Source organism: Topomyia yanbarensis, chromosome 3 (assembly GCF_030247195.1).
Source record: "Topomyia yanbarensis strain Yona2022 chromosome 3, ASM3024719v1, whole genome shotgun sequence".
NCBI lineage: Eukaryota > Metazoa > Arthropoda > Insecta > Diptera > Culicidae > Topomyia > Topomyia yanbarensis.
The window spans coordinates 5391621-5414046 of record NC_080672.1 but is presented as its reverse complement, the minus strand read 5'-3'; the positions used below and the strand labels follow the sequence as shown (position 1 = coordinate 5414046).

General features: G+C 39.5%; 1 protein-coding gene across 1 annotated transcript in view; it reads left to right on the top strand.

Moving 5' to 3' along the window:
- The window catches only part of LOC131692908 (heme transporter FLVCR2), a 174902-nt gene that overhangs the window by 40729 nt on the left and 111747 nt on the right, over nt 1-22426 (top strand). Inside the window, exons 2-3 of the mRNA XM_058980295.1 lie at nt 18982-19972; nt 20479-20593. Of these exons, the coding sequence (XP_058836278.1) occupies nt 19834-19972; nt 20479-20593 (254 nt within the window). The 5' untranslated portion in view covers nt 18982-19833. The remainder of the gene's footprint in view (nt 1-18981; nt 19973-20478; nt 20594-22426) is intronic.

Sequence of the window (22426 nt, the reverse complement as noted above, 5' to 3'; positions counted from 1 at the left end):
ATCGCTGTCGTAAATCCGTGTTTATCAATTTATTGTGCTGGTTTTTGGTTTGGAAGAACTAGACCAACCGTTATTAGTACAAGAAGCTAGTTTTAATGCACCAAGTACACCAGTTATTTATTGACCAAATGATTGTGTTTTATCAACATCAACTTTACTTCCCTTCCGGAGGAAGGCCTGACCCCAGATTTTTGTCACTTCAGAAAAATCTCAACGACCTCTGCTGGGATTGAACCAACTGGGTTGAGTTTGACCGCCAACTTACCACTCAACCGCCGGCACCGTCAATTTCAGATCTCCGTATTCTGATATAAATCTTTTAATGTGTTCTGGTCTAATGCGCAGCGCTAGGTCGTGAAGACGCACCTCAATTTTGACGTCATCCATATATTCAGGATATTGGTTTCAACGTTGTCATATTCGATGCCGTGTTACACGTTGTTCATCGTAATGAAATTTTCTGCCTGAGCTAAACTTTTAAACGTCATCTACACTCCTTCTTTGTTTATTTGTTTAATACATCAACATGCTTATCAAAGCCTCAATGATGTTGACCTAAATACTTATCTTATTTCTTCTTATTTCTAATAATCAAGTCGCACATAAAAACAATAATCATGCAATAATTACAAACAAAGAATAAAATGGTCAAGAAACGTTGAAATCGAATGCTGAAGCTGGTTAAAAATTCGTTGCAGACAAGTGATGGCTCCATACATACTATAATTTGTGCGTCGGAATGGTAATCGGAGCATAATGTTGTTGCGTAGTGCTCGAGGTGCGACGTTTATGTTGATTTTTTCCAAAACAGCTGGGGCATCTACACGACCTTCCTTTGAACATGTAGAGGCTCTAGTTGAATCAGCTAACATCGGTTTACATAGCTAGGTAGTCGGACAGGATCTCTGCACGGCAATCTACGGAGCGCGTAACGTAACAAGCGACGCTGCACACTTTCAATTCTCTTAACGCCATTATTATAGTTTAGACTCCACACTTCAGGACAATATTCTAGAATTGATCGGGATAAAGAGCAGTACAGCAATTTGAGACAATAAACATCCGAAAAGTTTTTGGCTATCCTGAAGATGCATCCCAGTGCTCGAGACCAGGGTTGTTAACGTTGAATTCAACTTTACCGCCGTTAACGATGAATTTAGGGCCATTATCGGCGATGATTTTTTCGTTAATTTCATCGTCATCGTCAACGCACTTCGTTGAATTCAACATTAGCGTTATCGGAAATTTTTGCGTTGAATTCTGTTGAAAGTATTTTTTGTCGGAGAAATTTTATAATTTATTCACATGATGTTTAAATTTATATTTAAAATATTTCTGTAAGAAGGTATATTTTTAATTTTATTTAAAGTACAGATTCTGAGGTTAGTTGTAGGAGCATCCTTAACGTAGGCATAGACCCAATGAAACAAATCGAAATCGCACGGTCTTGGTGGCCAGTAGACGTCTCCTTTGTGCAAGTCCACATGCAATGGCAATCGATCATGGAACCTTCATGTCCCATGTATCATTAGCTGAATAGCAGGTGGCGTCATACTATTGAGAATATACATCGGCCAGAGCCATGCTAAAACTACTCAGCGCCCCTGGGCACTATCAAACTGAGGGGCCCCCAAAACTGAACAGGTGAGAAACTGCTCAATACATTCAATGAAAATGATTACGTATCATTTCGCGGAAACGATTAATTTCAGCAAACCATTTTCAACCCTCAAAAAGGCAAGCTAAAATAGTGACTTCAAGAAGCATCGCTCCTAAGACCCAATGAAATCGAAAGCTTCTTTTTTGTCGCGTTATCAGTGAGAGAATCCAAAGCCCGAAAACGCTCGATCACTTGTATTTCAAATTACAATTTCATTGAAAGAAGAGAACTGTAACTAGCCGGGCCTCTGAGACCGCTTGCCTTTTTGAGGGTTAACCAAATGTTTTTAAAATGAAACTTATTTTAATGTCAATTGAGATGGTAACAAAACATTTGAAGGTTTGAAATATCGGAGCGAATTTCTGTTAGCTGCATCCGCATAATATAATTCGCCTCTATTTTTTTAACCTGCCGGCAGTCGCGCTAGTGCACTGAGTGCACGCTGCTCTGAAAATCTAGCGAAATCGTCTTAGGGCACCTACATTACATTCCTGCTCGTTCAGTGGGCCATAAGCGCGACTTCCGGAAGGTTAAGAGATTTTTTCCAATCTTCGCATTTCTTGTGCAGGATACAAATAATGATTCTTTGCTGTATTGTATCCTTTTGTACGAATTGTGATAGCATAGCAAAAACGACCGAACTAATCATGGGTGGCTGAAACAATGATTTTTTTGTTCATTGCACACCTGGTAATTTCCTCAAGCATTGTACGAATTGTGATTGTTACATATTTCGAATTACTTTCAATGTAGTCAAGCAAGATGTACAAACTTAGCTATGCACACTTAAAAAATAATAATCCATGCATAACTATTCTACATTTTCATAAATCGCAAAAAGAAATTTCAATATTTTTGCTTTTAAAAGTTTGTCAAGAAATTTCTTTCAAAGTGAAACATGAACATTTCTATAAATATAAACGGCACAGCTTATTTCAAGACCAGTCGTGTATGAAAGATAATCGAATATAAAATTCTGTGGCCCATAATTTTCCTTAGCGATTGTCGAGTATCTGTAAATTTAGGTTATGAATTGAATATGGGTTAATTGAATACTATGTTTAATTCTTTTAACGACATTCAATTATCAAGGGACTGGAAAGTGAAGTATATTTTTCAATATTAAGAGCCATAGTACTAAAGAGAGAGCAAGGAGGTGAAGGAAGAAAGTTTAGAAAAGCGTCCTTGCTCTCCCTTGAGTACTATGGCTCTTAATTTTGAAAAATATACTCCAACTTCCAGTCCCTTGCTAATTGAATGTCGTAAAAAACATAAAAAAAGAAAATTGACTCACTCTTAGTCATTAATAAAAATTGAAAATGAAATTCTTTATTTCATAGAGGAGTTTATGTCTACTTGATAAAATTATTTCGTCGTGCAAGCCTCACCCATATTCATTTCGTTACTGATATGGCGTCGTTAATTAGATTTCTTTAGAAATATTTTAGTTGTACCAATGTTTGGATCCTTTTGGTAGTCTGGTAGTCCAATGAAAATCAAATATAAATTATTTTATAGCTAACATAAGTGTGGCCCGGTTAACCTTTTCGACTTTAATATAAGTAGAGAAATGTTCAAACTAAACTAGGTTTAAGTTGGTGTAGCATTTTAGTCAGTACGAAACATTATGTATTCAAAGACAATATGTATTATAAATATATAAAAAATACATCTACTAGATAGCATAAGCACCATTCTATACGTGCTCAAAACAGAAATCAACGCAAAATTTTCGTTAACGTTAACGTTACATTCATCGAAGTGCGTTGACGATGAACGATGAAATTAACGCCAAAATCAACGCCGTTGAATTCAACGGAAAAATTATCGATTCAACGATATTGCGTTGAAACGATAACGTTGAATCTATCGCTGTACCAACTGCCTAGAAGACGTGTTGTTTAAACGCAAGTTGAAAATCCAGAATCACTCCCAGATCCTACACGTGACTGACACATTCGATTTCTGTTTCTAGTAGACGGTAGTTAAAATAAATCGAATCCTTCTTCCTTTTATTTATTTATTAACAGATTAAGGCCGAAGTGGCCTGTGCCGTATACAAAAGATTCCTCCATTCCACTCGGTCCATGGCCGCGCGTCGCCAGCCACGCAGTCTGCGAAGGGTCCGCAAATCGTCTTCCACCTGGTCGATCCATCGTGCTCGCTGTGCGCCACGTCTTCTTGTACCGGTCGGATTGCAATTGAGAACCGTTTTCACCGGGCTATTGTCCGACATTCTGGCTACGAGGCCGGCCCACCGTAGTCGTCCGATTTTAGCGGTATGACAGATGGGCGGCTCCCCCAACAGCTGATGCAACTCATGGTTCATCCGCCGTCTCCATGTGCCGTCTTCCATCTGCACCCCACCGTAGATGGTACGCAGCACTTTCCGTTCGAAGACACCAAGTGCGCGTTGGTCCTCCACAAGCATGGTCCAGGTCTCGTGCCCGTAGAGAACTACCGGTCTAATCAGCGTCTTGTAGATGGTCAACTTCGTACGACGGCGAACTCTGTTCGACCGAAGTGTCTTGCGGAGGCCAAAGTAAGCACGATTTCCTGCCACGATGCGTCTACGAATCTCTCTGCTGGTATCATTGTCGGCGGTCACCAGTGAGCCCAAGTACACGAACTCTTCAACCACCTCAATTTCGTCGCCACCGATGCAAACTCGAAGCGGGCGGTTCTCATTTTCTTCTCGTGAACCTCTTCCTATCATGTACTTTGTCTTCGACGTGTTGATGGCAAGTCCGACGCGCTTGGCTTCTCTTTTCAGTCTGATGTAGGCTTCCTCCATCTTCTCAAAGTTTCGTGCAATAATATCAACGTCATCGGCGAAGCCAAGTAGCTGAACGGACTTTGTGAAAATCATACCACTCGTGTCGATCCCTGCTCTTCTTATTACATCTTCCAGCGCGATGTTGAATAACAGACACGAGAGACCATCACCTTGCCATAACCCTCTGCGTGATTCGAAGGGACTCGAGAGCGTCCCTGAGACACGTACTACTCACATCACCCGATTCATCGTCGCCTTCACTAATCGCGTCAGTTTGTCCGGGAATCCGTACTCGTGCATAATCTGCCATAGCTGATCTCGATCGATAGTGTCGTATGCGGCTTTGAAGTCGATGAACAAATGATGTGTGGGCACATTGTACTCGCGGCATTTCTGCAGTACTTGACGAAGGGCGAACACCTGGTCCGTGGTAGATCGTTCGCTCATGAAACCCGCCTGGTACTGCCCCACGAACTCTCTTGCAATTGGTGATAGTCGACGGCATAGTATTTGGGAGAGTACCTTTTAGGCGGCGTTCAGCAGGGTGATTGCTCGGTAATTACAGCAATCCAGCTTGTCGCCCTTTTTGTAGATAGGACACACGACACCTTCCATCCACTCCTCCGGTAAAATCTCCTCCTCCCAAATCTTGGTAATCACCCAGTGCAGCGCTTTAGCCAGTGCCTCGCCACCGTGTTTTAGTAGCTCGCTTGGTATTTGGTCAACCCCAGCGGCTTTATTATTTTTGAGCCAGCTAATCTCCTCCTGGATTTCTTGGAGATCCGGAGCCGGTAGTGTAATGTCTTCCGCGCGTGCTCCTAGGTGCGTTACCGTGCCATCCTCGTCATCTGCTGCATCGCCGTTCAGGTGTTCTTCGTAGTGCTGCCGCCACCTCTGGATAACCTCACACTGGTCCGTGAGAAGATTCCCGTTTGTATCTCTGCACTTGTCGGCCTGTGGTACGTGGCCCCTGCGCGAGCGGTTCAACTTCTCGTAGAATTTCCGTGTGTCTTTAGCGCGGTACAGCTTCTCCATCGCTTCGCGATCTCGGTCTTCCTGCTGGCGCTTTTTGGTCCGGAAAACCGAGTTCTGCCTGTTCCGTGCCTGTTTATATCGCGCCTCGTTCGCCCTCGTGCGGTGTTGCAGCATTCTCGCCCATGCTGCATTCTTCTCTTCGACTAACTGCTCGCATTCGCCGTCGAGTCCTTCTTCCGCGAAAATGATATTACAGAGCACTTCTACGGGTTTACATTAGAGATGGTCGGGTTTCATTTTTTTCGAACCCGAACCCGACCCGAATCCGATAACATGAAAATTTAAAAACCCGAACCCGACCCAAGCCCGAAATTATAAAATTTGAAAAACCCGAACCCGACCCGAACCCGATAGCATGAAAATTTAAAAACCCGAACCCGACCCAAGCCCGAAATTATAAAATTTGAAAAACCCGAACCCGACCCGAGCCCGAACCTTTTAAAACTTAAAAACCCGAACCCGACCCGACCCGAGAATTTTAAAATTTGAAAACCCGAACCCGAAAATTTAAAATTTGAGAAGCCCGATCCGAATTCATCTTGCTAATACGGAGAATCAACCAAAGCACTCGAAGATTTGTAATTCTAGGCACCCGAGCCGGACCCTAGGCTCATCTAAGAATAGTAGAATCACTCGAATCTGAAGTAGCACCATACGCATTGAGTTATATCTGCATATGGCAAAACAAATCACTGCCGAGTAAAATCCGTATTTATATTTACTATTATTGAACGTCGAATTTGTAATGTTCTGAGAAACTTATAAATCGTTGATATCTTAACCGAAAATTAATTTAAATCGGTGGCTAACTAATTGGGGAAACAGAAAGTTTAATGGTCACAGTTTTCAACAACCTTGCCCGTCGTACTTAACCAAAATTTCTAATTTTTTATCGGAAACCATTCCTGCAAGGCAGTTTCGTGTAATTTATTACATGTATTAAATTAAGCTATGGCAATTGACAATTCGTATTCGACAGTTTACATGACGTCACCCACGTTACTAGTTGGTACGGTCAAACCTGTATCGAAGGCTATCAATCAAGATTAATCTGACTTGTTCTTGATGCCCCATAATTAGCGTTAGGACGATCTATGATGAGGTATCCAAGCTATTTTAAGCTTCAGATTATACGGTAAGCGCGCCAGTAGAGATAATTCGACATCTCTAATGGAGCTCTCGGAACGACTCCAAACTTTTAAAAATCCGTTAATGGATTCAACAGAACACAAAAATTTTTTGCGAGCAATTCCTTAAGTTCGTGGAAATTCATGTATTTTCATGAAGAAATCCGGATCATGCAACAGCTCATCCCGGGAACAGTCTGACAGAAAGTGCTTGTTTCATAAATGTACCACTGATTTGATAGTGGTGCTATTATACCATCACCATATGAGTGTCATGAACAACGAAACCTGGCGGAAGTGAAGCTAGCTTTAGGTCTGATGGAATAAAGACAGTCTCTAGAAAATAAATTTGGCCTAAACTATCTGCTTTTAAAAAAATAATATAGTTTATTTTAATTGCAAGCAATCTTTATCATAAAACAATTTGATTATTAAACTTCCGTCAAAGCAGGTACAACCTATTTGTTTCATTTGACCAACTTAACAGTGCTCGCTTAAAGTTTGTTAGGGGTACAAATGTACCCCACAAAACCGTTTGCGTTAGTGTTTTGTCATGTTTACATAATTTATTATAACTAGTTTTAAAAGCAAAATATCGATACATAGTAAGCGAAAAACTTGTGTAAAATTGTGTAAGTTCCAACTCAGCCGAATAATAGTATCTGTTTTTGCCTTTCTCAATAGAAAGGTATTGCAATTGCTCTGAAAACCAACTTTTTAACGGAGGCCCGGAGGGCCGAGTGACATATACCATTCGATTCAGTTCGTTGAGTTCGGCAAATGTCTGTGTGTGTGTATGTATGTGTGTGTGTATGTATGTGTGTGTGTATGTGCGTCTGTGTGTGTGTACGCGAACACAATCTCACTCACTTTTCTCAGAGATGGATGAACCGATTTTTACAAACTTAGTCCCAAATGAAAGGTGCAACGTTCCCATAGGCTGCTATTGAATTTCTAATGGATCCGACTTCCGGTTCCGGAATTACAGGGTGATGAGTACGATCACGCAGAAAATGTCGATTTTAAGAAATTCTGCAATGAATGTATAATGGTGAAAATTTTTCCAAAATGTGACCACAACTGCTTCGATTTGTAGTACTAGGTCATTAACAGCCATTCAAAGTCTCTTTGGTCACATTGGCCACCATCATCGGTTCCGGAAGCCCCGGCGGAAGTATCCAAATTCAGACTAACAGTCACATCGGTTTCTCGGAGGTGGCTAGACCGAGTCAACCAAACTTAGTCTCAAATGAAAGATGTTGCGTCCCCGTAAATGGCTATAAAATTTTATCCCCAAACCGACTTCCGGTTCCGGAGTTACGGGTTGTGGCGTGCGATCACATAGCAAATTGTGATTCAAACCGATACCCCGATGGAAGCAAAAAAGGTAAAAATTTCGCTAAAATGTCTCTCAAATAACTTAACTTTGCAGTTCTAGGTCACCGACGGCCAAACAAACTTTCGTTGACTACATTGACCACCATAGACGGTTCCGGAAGTGCCCGGGAAAAGCGGCCATCTTTCATAACTAGCAAACTCATATCAGTTTCTCGGAAATGGTTGGGCCGATTTTCACAAACTTAGTCCCAAATGATAGCTATATTATCCCCACAGATGTCTGTAAAATTTCGCACGGACCGCTTGTATGGTTCCGGAAATATAGACTGAACGGTCCGGTCACACATGAAATTCCCATATAAGCCGGAACTCAAAATTTTTTTCAAAGGGGGGACCCCATGAAATTTCAGAAATCGAATTCGTATTTTTGATGCCAAACATCTTTAAAATGCATGAAACGTCGAGATTTTATGTTATCACGAAATTTTTTTTTTTTAGAAATCGACTTTTTGGGACTGCCGATTTTGCACCTTTTTGCCTTTCTCAATAGAAAGGTATTGCAATTGCTCTGAAAACCGACTTTTTAACGGAGGCCCGGAGGGCCGAGTGACATATACCCTTCGATTCAGTTCGTCGAGTTCGGCAAATGTCTGTGTGTGTATGTATGTGTGTGTATGTATGTGTGTGTGTATGTGCGTCTGTGTGTGTGTACGCGAACACAATCTCACTCACTTTTCTCAGAGATGGATGAACCGATTTTTACAAACTTAGTCCCAAATGAAAGGTGCAACGTTCCCATAGGCTGCTATTGAATTTCTAATGGATCCGACTTCCGGTTCCGGAATTACAGGGTGATGAGTACGATCACGCAGAAAATGTCGATTTTAAGAAATTCTGCAATGAATGTATAATGGTGAAAATTTTTCCAAAATGTGACCACAACTGCTTCGATTTGTAGTACTAGGTCATTAACAGCCATTCAAAGTCTCTTTGGTCACATTGGCCACCATCATCGGTTCCGGAAGCCCCGGCGGAAGTATCCAAATTCAGACTAACAGTCACATCGGTTTCTCGGAGATGGCTAGACCGAATCAACCAAACTTAGTCTCAAATGAAAGATGTTGCGTCCCCGTAAATGGCTATTAAATTTTATCCCCAACCGACTTCCGGTTCAGGAGTTACGGGTTGTGGCGTGCGATCACATAGCAAATTGTGATTCAAACCGATACTCCGATGGAAGCAAAAAAGGTAAAAATTTCGCTAAAATGTCTCTCAAATAACTTAACTTTGCAGTTCTAGGTCACCGACGGCAAAACAAACTTTGTTGACTACATTGACCACCATAGAAGGTTCCGGAAGTGCCCGGGAAAAGCGGCCATCTTTCAAAATTTACGAACTCACATCAGTTTCCCGAAATGGTTGGGCCGATTTTCACAAACTTAGTCCCAAATGATAGCTATAATATCCCCACAGATGTTTATAAAATTTCGTACGGATCGCTTATATGGGGCCTGAAATATAGACTAAATCGTCCGGTCACATATGAAATTCCCATATAAGCCGGAACTCAATTTTTTTTTTCAAAGGGGGGACCCCATGAAATTTCAGAAATCGAATTCGTATTTTTGATGCCAAACATCTTGAAAAATTTTTTTTTATAAAAATCGACTTTTTGGGACTTTGCTACTTTTTTCAATTCAATATTACCGTGGCTGTTTTCTCTTTTGCAAAATTTTAGAACTCGAATAATGATTTCTTTTCATGTATATAGTTGTCAAATCATGTATAATAAAATTGTAATGTATACATTTGAAAGCTTTTAATAAATATAAGCAACTAAAAACTCTCGTGTTCATGATTGAGAAAGGCACAATTGCACCGCTAGGTGGATTAAAGAAGGTTTTTTATATAACCAATCACTATAGAAAAGTAACTAGAAAATGCGTTTGGATCGGTATCGTAATTTTTGATTTTGCGGATGACATTCGTGAATATGATTTGTATATAGCATACAAGACGCATCATTCGATTCGTTATCTTCTGGAGCCCAGGCTCTGGTACGTACTTACTTTATATACACGTACAATGCACTGTTTCATCTCTGTTACTGCATATTGCTATATTTTTAACGTTTGTATTGGCGTTTGGTTTTCAAAAAAGCGTTGGAATATATACACTTTTTGACCGGTTTTTGAAAAAAAAAATGTTCAAAAGGAAATTTAATAATCTTTACAACGTCGTATAAATGGTCAAAATCGATTTGAAACTTCCTGAGTTATAGCAATATGAAGAAAAAAGGGAATTTGGACGTATTTTAAAGACTTGTTCAATACAAAATGAAATATTACATAATTAAATAGTCAAAACACGAATATTTTTAAACAGGTTACTTTACGAATGATTTTAGAATAAAACTGTCCAATTTAAAAATTAGACATATTAGAGCGATTTTAGTTCTGGGGTACGAATGTACCCCACAAAACCGTTTACGTAGAGAAAAAGTCGCCGCGGCCTAAGTATCGGTTTTAAAGTACCTGTCGAAATTTATATTCCATTATAGAAAGTTGAACCGATATTTTCCGATAAATTCCTGTTGAGTTTGACTAGTTGCTTCAGCGCATTTTTTTTTCGTTGTGGGCTGTATGATTACAGAATTGGCATGTTGGGGTCTGCCCGGGGTATGCATTCGATAGTCATGTAAGAAGGTATTGGTTTAGTCACTCGCATCTTCACAATACGAACGGCGCGCCGTTGGGAATGCCGGTGAAAAAATTTCTCCAAGTGTCATTCGTAATAGATTCTACTTTGTTTGATGTAATCTTTCTTAGTGCGCGGGGCCAAATCATGGATACGCACGTCCACCATGTCGGTTTTCAGATGCACCGAGATCTTGATTCTGGTGTTATTAAGCTCGACCTCGTGTTGCATGTTGTTCTTTTCAATGAAGTTTTCTGCCTGTGCTAAACTTCTAAACGTGATCAAAACACAGTTTTTAACGTGATGTAGCTGAATGTACGTAACTTCAACGAGATTAAACTTCATTTTAACTTTAACTAATTGCTCCACTTCCTGAACTGTAGGTCTAACACGAGTTTTATTAAAGTTGATCGAAATCGTGTTATCCCGTAGCACGGGCACTTTTGTTTCATTTGGCAAACTCATTTCACTCCGAAGCCGAGGGCAACAATACAATATTGTTTGTGCACTGATATGATATGGACTGCTTGTGCAATAGGCACCGATCGGCTTTTAGGTAGAATTGACTGTTTCATTTGTGCGGGACTATTTTTAGCTTATGCCCAGGGCGAGATGTGAAGACAAACTGACCATTTTTGCTATTGCGATATCGTGGTTTAGCTTGCCAAAAGCGGCAGATAAGTCATTGTAAACAACGTCGGTTTGAGCGCGATGCTCCATACTCTCTGTTATGTAGGATGTTAAATATAATAGGTTAGATGCAGTTGACCGTCCAGACGTGAAGCCGTGTTGATCGTCACTTAGGATACTGCTTACAGTTAGCCTGAAGAGGTTTCATAATTACAAGCTCGAACAACTTCGAGACAGCACTCAATGAAGTTATTCCACGGTAGTTATTGACGTCTCGCTTATTGCCGTTTTTGTGGACTGGGAACACGTTCGCTGATTTCCAGTAAGATGGAAAAATTCCTCTATCAATCGATGTTCGAAAGATGTGAAGAAGCGGATTAACCAATCCTTCGATGTGCCTTTTCAGGAAAGCGGAGGGGAACCCGTCGGGTCCCGGATTGAAAGATGTCTTAAGTCGAGAGGAAGCTCTGGTAATCATCGTTGCATTGACATCGATAGCACCCAGAGTTTGACCCGCAAGTGAAGCTCTGCTAGCAGCGAGTTTGATTTGCTCAATAGTTAATGCCATTCGCATTTTTTTCCGAAAAAAGTGCACATATATCTCGTGATGTGGAAGCTGTGTTCCTATTGAAAGTCAGAGACGACGTCAGTTCAGATATCTATACACGTTTCTCACGTGGTGTAACTGTATACATGTGGCTTTCTTGAGATTTTGATTCATTTTCACCTTTAGTAACAATTCAACAGTACATGACTGTAGGTCAAAGATATTTTTTTAAGTCAACTGAAATTATATTTTCCCGCTTCACATGAACTTTTTTGAGACTGGTTCATTTATACGATATAATAGGAGTATCTGGGGCTATTTAGGTAGATAGATGTAAAAAAAATATCAATTAAAGGTCCTAATTGTTAGCTTGTAACCTCAGCTACATTTTAGTGCCATAAAAGTCCATTTGCACCACTCTACAGTGGTTTTTCTTTCGCCAAAATCGTGCGATCTATTAATTACGCCTAAATCGTTTGATATGGGTCAAGGGTTTCTTCGGAGGAATTTGTGATCATAACAAGCCCTTTCATATAGTGTTGTTATTTTGATGATTAATCTCCCAACTTACTTGCATATATTAAAATTATGTCATTGGAAAAGCTCTGCGCTTTTGTCAACAACTTTGCTGAAGACACACGGTCTTCATCTTTAATATCTTCAACACTATTGCTGGTTGTTTGTGAATGAACCCTTCAAAGCAATTTCATTCCAATAACTTTTAAATATCATTCTGACAAGTTCGGTATGTTCTGTTTGAATTTTCAAAATGGACAACTTTCTGTATTACAACAACGGCTAATCTCATCTATTTTCTAAATATTTTGTAATGTTTTCATTGATTTGATATGGTGTTTCAAATGGTGATTGGTTGCTAGCGTGGAAACGACTGAAATTACGTCAATATTGTTTTCGGTCTACTTATCAAAAACTGCTAGGTCTACCATTTTCTGCTATAATTTTCGTAATTAATTCTCCTATAATTGAGATTTTTCATCTCATTTTTTTGGTAAAAAAAATGAACTAACGACCTCAAAAAATATTTTTTTAGATATCTTTTCAATTATCATTGCTACGGTTTTCATATATTCCACGAAGTTATTTCAATCGTGAAAATACACAATTTGTTTTTCATATCTTGAGTATTTTCGAAAATATTGGATATTTTTTAAAAAACAATAGTTTCAAATCAATTATAACTCTACTGGAGACAACGAAAGACAAGTGAACTCTTTTGAGTTTTATAATGTTGATGCAACATTTCTAATTTCAACTAGAGTTGACTGACCGTTTTTTTCCCGTTTAAAAGTTTTTGTTTTTAAAACTTCTGTATATTTTACCAAAAATTACCCAATAATTTCTAAGTCGCGAGAGATAGGCCGATGATCTCTTCTAGAAAGATATGTATCTCGACTAGACGAACAACTTTCTGGAAGATGCTGAAGCTACATCTACGTTATTTAAGAAGTTATGCTGAAAAAAAGTTTTTAAGGGGTCATTCACAAACAACGATCAATAGATTTGAGTGCCCAAATGGAGATTTTTGGTCTTCAGTAAAGATGTTCACAAAAACAAGTTTTTGGACATTTCTTCATCCTATTTTTCATACCATGAAATTAATCACTACAACTATATCATCAAAATGAAGGTCTTGGATCTTCATAAAACATCCAAGAAGACATCATTGCTGTACGCTTTACCATTTCCGCATGAATAATTTTTCGCTCGTTTTTGGCGAAAAAAAACCGCTGTGCATTCCAAGGCAGCGCTAGGTGACGAATTGCAAATCTACGTTTTTCCATCCTTTTATTATGTAAGGGTAATTCGGACCTCCCTACGGGGTTCGACCTTTTTTTGGTTTTTTTTTTTGCAATGGAATTATGTTAACCTACGAAATATTTATTTGAGAAACTCCTTAAGAAGCAAAAAAATGAAGTTTTAAAATTTTAAAGTTTTAATTTTAATGGGTGTCCGAATAGCCCCGATTGCTCATTTCGCACATAAATGGTGAGCTTATTGAAAATATCTGTCTTTTCACCCAAAACAAAAATTATTCCATAGAATAGGAGCCTCAAGCTTTCCAAAATACTTACCTGTTATATGTTCCACTTTTATTTATTGTTTTAATCACGGTTTTATTATTATTGTGATTTTTTGTTTGGAGGATGGCAAAACTTTTCAAAATTGATGTTTTAGAATAGCGGTTCCACGAATATGTACGATAGTCAGAAAGTCGAAAGTACGACTTTCTGAGAAATATAGGGGGTCCGAATTACCCCCACTGTCTTAATAGCCCCGGGTCCCCCTATAATAATAGTTTCAAATTTGAAGATCGATTTTGTTTGATGTCAACATATGAATTTCTGTTTGTTGCGAAAAGCTTAAAAATCCAACCGGAAAAGATATCCATCTTCACAGACCCCCATAAACCTTTTCAGGCCCCTTAGGGGTCCGGGTTGATAAACACTGATATAGATGATTGAAAGAATCAAAAACAGCACCCCCCCCCCCCCTCCCCTCCAGGGTAGATCTTGAAACAGTGTTCGGAAACGTCAAAACATGAATATGTACCCCAATATGACGAACATTGAAATTTGGCATGGCTTACTATGATTAAAAAATAACTTATTCCTCCGACCATATAGAGAGTTGGTTTGTTCGATAAAGATCCTGAGCTATTCGAAATAAAAAAAACAACTGAGAAATTTACAGGACTAAACTTTTAGTATATATGAAGCATTTTCCCTCTTAGCTTTAGTTTTAGAAGTTTCCAATCACTATGGTAGACTTTACCCTCAGATACTGATTTTTTTAAATCTATCGATAGGACTAAATATGGTTTTACACGGATGTCGGTTGCTAAGCATTGCGTGTATCCAGTTCGTGATATATGAAGATACTCCATGACCTCGTGCTGCCCCTTCAACAGCTAGAAAAACTCCTAAACTTGATTGCTATTGTGTAAAAGTTTTTTTCAATGTTGTAAACAACATTGTGTAACAGGGTGGTAGCAGACTTCCCTCGCTGAAATGCATGTTGTATTACATGCAGCGGGTGCTCGCCCAAGCTAACATCCCGAATGTAGTGGTTGATTAAACGTTCCGCTGATTTGAGATGGAAGGAGGTCAGACTGATCGGTCTAAAGCTCTTTAAAGTTATTTCCCGCCACGATAATGGAGTGTATCTTGTTGCAAGATTACAGGTTAGAACATTTTTCAAAATATGCTGGAAGTGTTCATATCCTCTTTGAAGTAGAACTGGAATGATTCCATGTGTTAAAAAGACAGTTGAGTATTACATCTTCATCAGACGCGTATCCACCAGTAGCAGTTCTAATTGAACTGACATGAAAGTCTATCAATTTCGAAAGTAACTTATTTAACCTTCTGGAAGTCGCGTTAGTGCACTGTGTGCACGCTGCTGTGAAAATCTAGCGAAATCGTCTTAGCGCACCAGCGGCTGCTCGTTCGGTGGCCCATTTGCGCGACTTCCGGAGGGTTAATCTCGAATCAGGAATCAGAATATATTGGCTTAAATGGCACGTTCCCCGTATGTATCGGGGGTTTGTGCCTTGCCGTGTGTTTTCATCATTTCCTGGGCGGAAGGAAAGGATAAGGAGATGTGGGAAAGTAGAATTGGAAGGGTGGGAAAAATAATAGCACAAAAACAAAAATAAACAACAGGTAAGTTAAACTCACAAGTAGTTCAACTTACCTGCGAACAAGCCTAAAGCTCTTTACCACATTGGATAAGAAACTTTAGTATGTCCCTGAGTTTCAGTCGTCCAAACATGGTTTCGTCTATATAAGGACGGCCGAAGACTCGAAATCGCAATTGCCCTACCGCTGGACAGTTGCATATCAGATGATATGAGGTTCCGTAGTCGGATTCACAAAGATCACATGAAAAAGACTCAGCGCGCTGAATAGTTGCCATGTGATAATTGAGTTTGCAGTGGCCGGTTAAAGCCCTGGTCAGCATGCCGCAGTGGAGCTTCGAAAAATGTAAGAGATTTTTCGAAATCACTGGGCATGGTTGTTCTAGAAACGCCTTTGTTTGGCGACACGTTTGTAGATTTCGTGAATAATTGCGGTGCTCGGAAAAAGCGCAGAACCGTATTTTTTCCCTTATCCAACTTATCTAAATTGGCAGCCCGGGCTCAGGACCAACGAAGTCAATCGCTGAACCTGCCCTGGCCAATTCGTCAGCCCATTCATTTCCAGTAATACCAGAATGTCCGGGCACCCAGACAAGGTAGATAGTGTTGACAATGCTTATTTTTCGCCACGATAATAGAATGTATCTTGTTGCAAGATTACAGGTTAGAACATTTTTCAAAATATGCTGGAAGTGTTCATATCCTCTTTGAAGTAGAACTGAAATGATTACATGTATTAAAAAGACAATTGAGTATTACATCTTCGTCAGACGCGTATCCACCAGTAGCAGTTCTAATTGAACTGACATGAAAGTCTGTGTGCACGCTGCTTTGAAAATCTAGCGAAATCGTCTTAGCGCACCAGCGGCTGCTCGTTCGGTGGGCCATTTGCGCGACTTCCGGAGGGTCAATCTCGAAGTGGACAAGTGAATTTGTTTTATCGACGACCTCATCCAAGTCGCTAGGAGATTCAAATGTCAGAAGATACACTTGAAACCTAGTCGCCAAGCCCTCTTCGTAGAGGTCCCAGTTCGTAGATTTGGGATTACGATAGGTGACGATATCCAACGAGACATTTAAATGATCACAGTCTTATGATCAGATAACGACGTTTCGAGCTCGTTTGGCACGATCCAGTTTGCCAACTCATTGTGGAATACTGTCAGAGCAGAGAGTTACATCTAATACCTCTTCTCTGCCAGCTCGTGCAAATGTTGGGCGGTTTTCAGCATTAAGAATGTGCAGATTTGTACTATTTAAGTATTCCACTAATTCGGTGCCTCTCAAATAGATATGTGAGCTGCCCCAAATTATGTGATGGGCATTTGCATCACTGCCGATTATGAGGGGAAATCTATTTCTGCCACAGTATGATACAAGCCTTTATTTCTTATTCATGTTGTCAACAGTAATATTTTCGGTGACAGCACAAATGTGATTGAATCAACGTTTGTACTTGGACTTGTGATATTTGCTCTCTTATTTACCTAGAGGCATGAACTCAAATAGCCTTAATTTTGTGGGAATATGCTTCTCGAATTGCCCAACTCAGTGAAATGTAAACGATGCTAATTTTAAGGTGGACTTCAAGCGAATAGACCATCAAAAAATTTATATGAAAAGACTACTAACTGGCTGGTAATTTATTTGTCACGCAAAATGGTAACCAGGCCGTAGTGTACTAACAAATCAGAAGTCTCACAAGGAAGCAGTATGGATACATTTCTGTACATGCTCTTCTTCAAGGATACCGAATTTATATGTGGTGTCGGACGCAAAGTAGTTTGTGCTAATAATCAGAATATATACCACGTTGTTCATTGTATCTGCCTGGAAGACATCTGCCACTATCATAATACGATTACTGAATCATACGGATTTTAAAACTCTCCTTCACTTGAGGTTGTGACGTTACAGATAATGATTACGCAGGTGTAATCGTTTTGGTCGCTTTGAATTTTTAAATTAAAAAATCTATTTGTGCAATCAGTAAAAGTGAATTGAAAATTCATTAAGATGTTGAAATTTTTTGTTCATAGCAAAGCAACACACTGAATGTTTCTCTGCCGAATCTCAGCATTTTTTGCATCTTAGTACAAGACTGGTTTGTCCTGAAATCGGCATCTTTGTACTGTTGCGTAACTCCTACCGGCAACGAGAAGATCTCATCTGTCTAATTTATGTTTCTATTAAGAAGAGAAAACGAGCGACACGGTTTGCAATAATTCTCGCCATTTTTTTATTTGAAGTCTTTGCAGTTGAAATTTTCCCGTCGTGCAACTGAAACACGTTTGTTATTTACTCATTAATCTGTTTCCGTTTGAGAACACTATTTAATGTGGAGAAATCTGAATCTAAAGCGTCTGATGTTTGTTGTTGTTATTCATTTGGCTTTAATCTATAAATTCATTCGGCCATGCACGCCCTTTTACTGTTTGCATTCTTGTTCAGTACGACTTTCGAACAATAATTTAATGAAAATGGTTAACTTATTTCGCTTATTTTATAAAGTAGTTCAAGCTTTCAGTGCCATCCCAAGAGTCCTTCAGAAGTTCCAGGAATGGATGACTGTGGAATTCAAATCAGGAGCTGTACGAATATTAAACTTCAGAGCCTGAATTAACAAAAAATCGAAACAAAAATCATAGTACAAACATATTTTAGTGAATTTGTAATATTTTACGTTCACGTGCAAAAGTCTTTCCGATTTGTGACTAATAGTGGAAAAACTCATAGCAAGCCATGCACTTCATGCATTCGCACACGTCAATTCTTGTATTCTATTTATTACTTGCTTGAGTAAACCAGCTTCAAGTAATTGTGGCGTACTAGATGGATATATAGGCTGTTCACGAGCACTCCTTTATTTAACTGGGAACGCATGGCATGCTATTTGAGCAAACTCGCGAACTAACGGGCCTGATGTACTACTCATTGCGTTTGCAATGCTGATCTCATTAGCGCTGGTCTCTTATCGTCCCGCCAGCTGGCTTGATTAATATGAATAACAATGAACAACATTTTTTCATGTTTCCTTTCAGTAGAAGAAAAACGAAACACATCAGAATGCAGAAAAAGTGATTTTCGCAACGCAACCGAGAAATAATTAATCATCTAGGTGCTCTGAAATTTATTAAGATGAAATATGATCTTAAATTTGTGGTTCTTTAGGGATCAGCGTATCTTTGATTTTTTTCTGTGATTGAGTATTTGGCACATGCTTTTGATGTCTAGTGTCTGAATGTTTTGGAAGTAGAAGTAGTTATTAGTTATTATGGAAAGCCGATTCTTCAGCAAACTCTTCGAATAATTGAACATTATTGGCGACAAAAGGGTAAGATAAGTTTGGGAATAATTTATTAGCTTATATACGTCAAACTTCGGAAGATGAGTAATCCTATCTTCTTGCAGTGATAGTTCTCTCCCTTTCAGAGTCATAAACCTAATACAGCTTTCTCTACTTACACGGAAACTGGTAATAAATTTTATCCTCTCTTTTCCATACTCTTCCAGCGCAGCAGTGCAACTCATTAAAATTTCACCCACAAGTACAACGAAGCCATACCAAAGAAAATCAACACATCGAGTACAATCATACCAGGAATGCCACACAGCCTCCGGATTGTCGGTAGTACCTATCACCATCACCCACCGCCGGCCAGCTGTAAATAGATCTTTGTTCTTCCGTTCGAACGGGAACAGGAAAGAAACACCACTCTGCTACGGTTACATTTCCCAGCAAACGGATACATCCCGACACCATCATCACCATCTACCAGTCAAATAGGAACGGCCAAATAAACAGTATCCCGGAGTTCGAAACCAAACGAAGATAATTCAATATTTTATAGCAGTTTATTGATATTTAACGAACCCCAAATTGGAAGAACGAAAATCAGCAAATGAGACACGGCACGAAGATCATCATGATGATGATGCAGCGGCAATCGATTGTTGGTCTATTTTAAGAGCAATAATCGAGACCGGAAAATGAAAGCACTCAAAGTGTGGAAATAATTCAATATTTGTCTGTACAGAAGGGAAAATAATCAGCGAGGAAACTATTTTGCAAAAGTTGCATTCCGCTTTCCGAGGAAGTAGAGTAAAATGACAATAATGATAGTACCTTATAGTGAATAGAATTTACCTTAGAGTCCCGATAATCTAATAAATTTCGACTGAAAGCGGAATTCCCGGGAAAAGCCTTTCCAAACCAGCTGAAGCGAGGAAAAGTTTTGCTGAAAACAGTGAAACAAAGAGCGTTCAAATACGCTAGGATAAAGAGCAAAGCCATACAATAGCTTTCTAGCAGCTCTCGGGTAGGAAAAATAAAAACTCACTCATCTTTCACGACACCTATTCAGCATGGACCTAAAACACTCGAACGTACCGGAAGTGACGGTGGTAGCAGACGCGTACATGCCCGGCAGCAAATCCTCCGATCTGATAAAGCCTTCCACCAACGGTTCCAGTGCAACGCTAGACAAACCCACCCTTGCACCAGGTGAGCTTTGAGCTAGATTTGTTCGCTTTTTTTGTTTTGTTCCTGAAAGTAGACCAGAAGTCCGCACAATGCATGAAGTTCAATTAAAAAATGTAAAGTGTATGTACCTTTATGAAGAGTGTGAGATATGGAATGGCATGTGCGTTCTTTTTTTTTCAATATATGTTTTTGACACGGCGGTTCGCGCTAGATTTTTTGTGAGAGAGTTTATGTTATGCAGTAGCTGAAAACCTATCGATTTGGCCAATATTTACCCTGACATTAAATAATCCTTTGAGGAACATATGCGAACTGTAGTAGTTTTGTCAAATTCATGAAGCCAACCCAGTTCATTAAAAAGTTAAGTGCTGACCCTTATTTTCATTCGTTTCATTTCCGACTTTTCCGGCCTGCCTTCGATGTATGTGCACATACAAACAATTACGTTTCGAAATAACGAAATGCAATTGCCAACAACAACGCCGACAACGCTGCTGGTGCTCGTCCTCTTCATCCTGTGAATCCAGGTGAATTCAAGGTATACAAACGGCGATGGCTAGTGCTGGCTATCTTTGTGATGTATTCTGCCTCCAATGCACTCCAGTGGATTCAGTACAGTATTATTGCGAACATAGTTCAAAGGTGAGTTGTACATAGGTACTGTTGCATTGCATCGGTAGACATATGAATGATGTTTATTTAAATGAAAGTGCCGTTTATAGGTTATGGGTAGGAGCGGGTATGAACGGTCGCCATATTTTCATGGTTCGGAGAGACATGTATACTAATATTAGAATTAGCTGTTTGCTATTGATTTTAAGTTGTGACGGGAAATTGGCTACGAAATGATGTTGGGAATTGGAACAAATTGTTTCTTATTATGCTGGGGTTTGTGGGTGGAAAAATCTTTCCCGCTTTTTTAATAAATCAATAAGGCCATGCTTTTCTGTAAAAATAATAATAGAAGCTGAATTGAAAGCCTATTTGAAGTCTAAGACGTATGAAACCTTTTGCACTTTGCTAGCATAGAACATTTGAGTTTCTGTTGAAAGCAGCGCAAAGCAATCGAGCTTTTGAATTAAGAAAGACGAATTGGGATCTAGATGTATTGTTATCGGCGGCGTTGGAGGGATAACGACCGGCGACGGCAGCGTATCAGCGTAATGCAGTTCGTAAAATTCGGCGGTGGCGTGGGGCCACAATACAACCACAGTCACAAGTGGGTCAAATATTAATTAGTGCAAAAATGGCTCGACGAAATTTGACATGTATAAATTATTAATCCAATTTTGCGCCAAGAAAATAATACATAGGTTCATAACAGGCGTTAGAAATATCATTTATTCGGATAAGTGGGCGATGAAGTTTACACCAGCTAACGGAAATTGTTTATTGACGCCACAGTGAAAGCAAAGATGGTGATTTCCGATTAGAACAAAACAGTGAAAACAATAATCAATACGGGTGCCATTTGGTCCAGGATTGGGACTTCCGGTTACCGCAAAAAGGTGAAAACAATAATGAATTTGGGTAATTTGAAAGGGAGTGGTCAGTAGACATCAGAAATCGATGACTGACGCCATCATCATTACGGCACCATACAAAGTTGCGGCAAAATTATAAAAATTGGTTCATGTAGCTAATAATTGGGTTTCAAACTAATTTTGGGTCGCTGAATCAATTTTTGCTCTCAGTTTTTAAATTCCATAATTCTTTTTTATTGACAATTTTTATGTACACCCATTTGAAGGCGTTGGTCGTTAAACGGTTAATATACACGTTAATAATAATACAGTCGGGTCTCCTACTACGCGGATTCCTACAACGCGGCTTCCTACTGCGCGGATTCCTACTGCGCGGTACCCGGTACCCGCGTTGTAGGATACCCATAGCTTATGGAATTTCGACTAATTGGGGCTGTGGCCGATTATTTCGTCCGTGTCAACATGTAGCGTCATACTTTCTTTGGCAAAGTTGTTGTACTTACTTGAGCCTACAACTTAGAGTAATTGGGTATCCAATTGGTTGAGAACTATGACGCCAGGGGTGCTATGAAGAAAGAGTAAATAAATCGAAATTCTCGTCGTAAATTCGACTATCATCAAATGGATTCAATGTCAAATATATCAAGACCCTGAATTTTTTGAAAGGTGGTATCTTCGGGGAATTTATAAAAGAAGTCCAGAGCTTCTGTATGGTAGAAAGTATAACTCGTAATTGCCCCACCAGGCGGCGCTAGTGCTAATGCAAATATTCAACACATGTTAAAATAATTCTATATCTATTAGATAGAGTAGTACTGTCTTCCGCAAAGTTGCTCGAGAGGTTGAGGACTACCCAACTGTAACAGATTAGTTTGGAATAGTCTCACTATGCGGCGCTAGTGAGCGTAGAAGCTTCCAACATATGGTAGATTATGATATATGTCGAAAGTCTAATAACTTGGAAAAATGGTGTTTTCGGCAAAGTTCTCGG